We start from the raw sequence: 5212 nt of genomic DNA, 5'->3' as shown, positions 1-5212 counted from the left end.
GAAAAGACTGAATGTCTACAGATAACTATAAAATGCATCTCCTTCTCAATGTGGTAGAAAAAGGAAGTTGAATGATTGCAACAGACTTTGTTTTGTTTAGCCTTGAGATAATGGAGGGAAAAATGATACCTGTTTTTGTACTTATCCTCAACTTCCACAGCCTGGGTGGGGAGACACTGCCTTCTGCTGAGTGCACACTTGTACCCTGGTGCAGAAACTCCTCCCCCAGTTTACACTCTCTCTCCACACAGGCTAGTAGAGGACCTGGAACATCCTGAATTCTTCTGAGACCCAAGGAAAGGTAGTGAATTCCTTCCAGAACAGGTGGGTCCTCCAAGCCCATCGAAAGCATACTCCAGGACACACCCTTATGCCACTGTCCTCCTGCAGTCCTGCACCCCAATCCTTCTTAGAGAAGCCCGGATTCTGCTGGGAGGAGGAAAGACAGATATGATCAGAGGCGAGGCAGGGAGGGGCCCACAAAACTGGTGTTCCAACTGGTATAGTTTCCTGCCACGATGACTTGCTAGCTTTTACCTAGGCTGGGTGGGGAAGAATCAGGTACAGACAAGACGTCTCAGTCCCTCACCCTTTACCACTCTCTTCTTGGCAGCTTTTTTTTGGATTTATTTTCGAGACAGGGTTTCTCTGTATAGCCCTGGCTGTCCTGGAACTCACTTTGTAGACCAGGCTGGCCTCGAACTCAGAAATCCGCCTGCCTCTGCCTCCTGAGCACTGGGATTAAAGGTGTGCGCCACCACTGCCCGGCTTGCTAATGTTTCTTGAAGGAACTCAGGACCTAGTAGGTTCGGATGGCCCTGGACAAATGGGGCATTTGGGTCACGAAAGCAGAAAGCAGAGAAGCATGTATGCTCAGAACAGCAAGCTTATTCCTACAGGAAAAGCTTTCGTTTACCGTCATGGGGTAGTCACCGCAGCAGCCCAGAACACTGGGATCTTTGTTCAAGGGCCAAGTATATTGGGCACTGGATACATGCTTTAAGATCATTTTCCCTTTTTGAGGTAGAGAGATGGCTCAGTGGCTAAAAACACTTACTGCATAATCATGAGGACCAGAGGTCAGATCTTAACACGTGTAATGATTGTCCTGACTCTAACCTCAACTTCAAGAGTCCATCTTTCCCCTGCATGTGAACTGAGGATTTTGCTTGAGAACTGGAGAGGGTACTTGTCCTAGCCAAGAATAAGGACTTAGGAACCTCTGAATCTTCCCACCCAGTTCTGTTGACAGGCATTTCACAGCCCTCAGTTTAGCTGGAGACATTTGGACTTGAAGACATCAGAACCCCACCTGTACCTCAAAAATCTCCAGTTGCCCCCTCACCAGCAACTGAGGTGGGTACAGGAGAGGACAAGTGAGTCAAATCCATTAGAAGTGTTTATTTTTACACAGCAAGGAGAAGGGAGTACACTGTCAGCTTTTGGCACCTTTCCAGTCTGTCACCCCCATGTCCTTCCCAATACAGAGCACTGGCAAGAGGGGCTGCAGGACAGAGTCACAAAGCAAGTCATGGGTAGGTGGGTGGGGTTCCAGAACCCATCTCAGACCCCTTGTCCCGGAGGATCAAAGTTCAGGGGCGTAGGGCTCCCCGGTGGGTGAGGGCACCCGCAACTCAGCGTCGTGTCTCACCACAGTGAAGAGTCCTGCCACTGCCAGCAGAGTCGTCACCATGACGGCAGAGCAGATGCTAAACATATTCCTGGTGCCTGTTTTCCGATCGCTGTCGTGGAGGACGAGGAGCCCTAGACAGGCCAGCAAATGCAGGGGCACTCGGAACCAATTGAGAACCCCGGCCTGCTCCGTCTCGGGGATCACTTTCCTTCGCAGGAAGCTCATACTGGGAAAGTAGAGCCCGCAGGCCAACTCAATAAGTAAAAAGGCAATGAAGGACTCCACAGGATTTTCTTGGCCTGGGCTGGTGGAGAAAGTCAACATGAAGAGAGAGAAGACGACAATGAGGACAGCAAGGGAAAGCAGGTGCATGGGCTGAAGGTGGTACCTCTTGGAGGTGGCGATGCGGTATAGCGAAGAACCCAGAAGGCTGGCAGCCATGAAGCTGGAGAACACAATGCCCAGCGGGGCCCCGTGTGGGTCCAGCACAGGTGTCCAGAGGAAGACAAAGATGAAGATGACACTCTCGAACAATGCTTGTATGACACCCAACAGCAACACCCGGCGGTCAGACAGCAGGCAGCGCAGGCCTCCAGCACAGGTCTTGGAGAAGGCACGCTGGCGGTCATAATTCTCTCCCCAGTTTCGTAGAGCCAAGGCCCCAGTCAGAGCCAGAAGAGGGATGGCAGCCACAAAGGGTGCGACCGGCCCCAGCCCTATCCAACTAGCCACGGCCTCCGCTGCCACACCAGCCGCCACAGCCAGCACGTGGTTCCAGAAGGCGGCTCGGGCAAAGGTGGCTGGGATCCACTCGGCGGGGAAGTCATGCCTCTCCACGTGCTCGTGGATGTACCAGGCCTCAAAGGCTGAGAAAAGGAGAGCCGTGGACAGCCCACCGAGTGCTCGGCCCACCAGCAGCACGAAGTAGTCCTGAGAGAGCTTGGTTATGCAACATAGAGAGTAAGTGAGGGAGAAGAGGACACAGGACTTCTTACGACCCAGCCAGTCCACAAGGGAGGAGGCCACTAGGCCAAAGAGGACTGTGGAGGCAAGACCACAGACGTAGAGGATTGCAATCTGACCCTCCAGGAAGTGGTAATGCTGATAGAGTTTATACAGGTAGGGAGCTTGGAGCCAGTCCGCTGCCAGGGCCAGAAAGTAGACTTGATAGAAGTCTAGTTGAAACTGAAGGAAGGAGGGGTTGCTGCAAGCTCTTCCAGGGGGCCTGGCTCTGCATCTTGACAGCTCCAGACCCAGGCAGGAGGCCAGGAGGCCCACAAAAGACAAATAGGCAGTCACCAGCATGGTGGGCCCCCGGACGACCTGGGGAGAGAAGGATGGTCATCACATCCATAATCCAGGTAGCACAGTCGAGGAGTTAGGTGTCTAAGCAGAAGGCAACTCCACCCAACTGCACTGTCAATTTCTCTCCCCCAGATCTGAGACTGGAGGGACCAGTTGGGTGGGTGGGAGGAGTGGCTGTCTCCTAGGACTCAGTGGGGCGGGGGAGGGTGACAGTGGGGAGAGTCCAGAGCACTCGCTCCACCCTTGCCTGGTACAGCAAAGGGGACTCCTTTCAGTAATCCCGGTCCCGCAAGTTCAAAAGGGGCTACTGCCCTTCTCCATGATAGGTTCTGCAGGCTTCTTGTACTTCCCATTCTCGCCGATAAGCCAGTTTTGGAGCTCAGTGTCTCCACATCTATTCCCGAGCATCCCTTCCGCCCGCGCCGGCCTCTCCAATGCTTCGCGGTCACGCGCGCGCACCGCAGGTTCCCCGGCTATGGGTCACGGCTGACCCCCCCTTGCGCCCCCTAGCCTCAGCCGAGCGTCCCCTCATCCGCTCGCGCCTCGCCCGGCCCCCATCTCACCTGCTGCCCCGGTCTGCCGGGACGCTCCGGACACGTCCGGCTCCAGGCCGCCGGGCCGCCCTCCCCGCACTGGCTCCGGCTCCGCTCGGGTTCCAGCAGCGCGCCCGCCCCTCACAGCCTGCTTCCGGGAGCCGGGCTGGCTCGTGGCCGCCGCCATGATAGCCCCGTCACGTGACGGGGCGCGGCACGGAAGCCACGCCCCCTCATGGCGCCCCGCCCTGGAGCGGAAGAGCCAGTGGGGCCGGAGATGCTGGAGCAGCGCGCTGCTGTCTTGGGCGCCTGGGCAGGCGGGTACCATAGGATCCTCCAGCTGGCCAATATCCGCGGGGTCGTCCGGAATGAAAGTGTATTTTCTGTTTTCCTCCACGAGGAGAAGGAAAGGTGCCGGCAGTCCCTCGGAGCCAGCGGACACCACGTGCTAATGAACTCCGCTGCCCTAAATTGAGCTGCCCTAGGATTTGGACCTCCCCTGACCTCCGGGCCAGCAGTCAGTATTGTCCAGACACCTGAGGGAGGCGGTGTGGTGTAAAGCCGGAGTCCGACTGCGGAAGCAGTGACAAAACTTCAGCCCTGGAGCTCGACTCCCACCTCCTGCTACCTAGGATCTGCTTTATCTTGGTTTTTGTTGTTGTTTTGTTTTTTGTTTTCGAGACAGGGTTTCTCTGTATAGCCCTGGCTGTCCTGGAACTCACTTTTTAGACCAGGCTGGCCTCGAACTCAGAAATCCACCTGTCTCTGCCTCCCAAGTGCTGGGATTAAAGGCATGTGCCACCACGCCGGGCCTGCTTTATCTTGGAATGTTAAATTCAGTATTCAATATTATGTCCTTGAGACCCCTGCAATGGCTTCCCTTTTCACTAAGGATGGAATCCAACATCTTTCTAAAGACATGCAAATGCATCTGTAAGAGACTTTTTGCTATGTCCATGACTTCATCTGCTACCACGCGGGCTCCTGTCTACACTGGCTCCCACCTGGGCCTTGCACACTGCTTCCTGCAAAGTTCCTCCCCAAGATAGTTACTTTCTTTACCGCCAGATGTCATGTTATTAGAGAGGACCACCCTTTCTTTCTTTTCTTTCTTTTTTTTTTTTTTTTTGGTTTTTCAAGACAGGGTATCTCTGTGTAGCCCTGGCTGTCCTGGAACTCACTATGTAGACCAGGCTGGCCTCCAACTCAGAAATCCACCTGCCTCTGCATCCCAAGTGCTGGGATTAAAAGCATGCGCCGCCACTACCGCCCGGCCAGGACTTCCCTTTCTTTCATGGTGTGGTGGCTCATGTAGTCCTTGCGCTTGGAAAGCTGAGGAAAGAGAACTGCTGAGAATTTAAGACCAACTTGAGCTATATTGAGCTGCAGGCCTAGACTAGAATGAGACCCTGTCTAAATAAATAAATAAATGAATAAATAAATAAATGTTAGCGAAAATGCTCCATGATTAACAGATTAAGAGCACTTGCTGTTCTTGCAGAGGAGAGGCAGAGGGGTGGGAGAGCACCTGTTACTGCCTTTGAAGAGTAATATGCAGAGTAGTTTTCACAATTGCTTGTAGCTCCAGCTCCTCCCGGGGATCTAACTGACCTCTTCTGACTTCTGAGACCTGCATGAAAATAGTGAGAGTATAGTCACTTAGGCACACACCCATGCACATAAAATAAACTTTTAAATAAAATAAGTCTTTAATACATTAAAAAAAAAAAAAAAAAAAAAA

At 53.4% G+C, this 5212-nt stretch overlaps 1 protein-coding gene across 1 annotated transcript; it reads right to left on the bottom strand.

Annotated features, from left to right (window-relative positions):
- Positions 1 to 1377: 1377 nt before the first annotated feature.
- Positions 1378 to 3677, bottom strand: Mfsd5 (major facilitator superfamily domain containing 5). The gene is made up of 2 exons (XM_021183255.1): positions 3502 to 3677; positions 1378 to 2956 (listed from the first exon to the last, which is right to left on the bottom strand). Exon 2 carries the CDS (start codon positions 2936 to 2938, stop codon positions 1586 to 1588), a length of 1353 nt encoding a protein of 450 aa, XP_021038914.1. The 5' UTR covers positions 2939 to 2956; positions 3502 to 3677; the 3' UTR covers positions 1378 to 1585.
- Between the last annotated feature and the right edge of the window lie 1535 nt (positions 3678 to 5212).

Source organism: Mus caroli, chromosome 15 (genome assembly GCF_900094665.2).
Source record: "Mus caroli chromosome 15, CAROLI_EIJ_v1.1, whole genome shotgun sequence".
Taxonomy (NCBI): Eukaryota; Metazoa; Chordata; class Mammalia; order Rodentia; family Muridae; genus Mus; species Mus caroli.
Note: the sequence above shows the minus strand (reverse complement) of the source record. Positions and strands in the feature narration are given on the sequence as shown.

Coding starts and splice junctions, on each gene's coding strand:
- Mfsd5 (XM_021183255.1), bottom strand. CDS start 2,938: ATGCTGGTGACTGCCTATTTGTCTTTTGTGGGCCTCCTGGCCTCCTGC.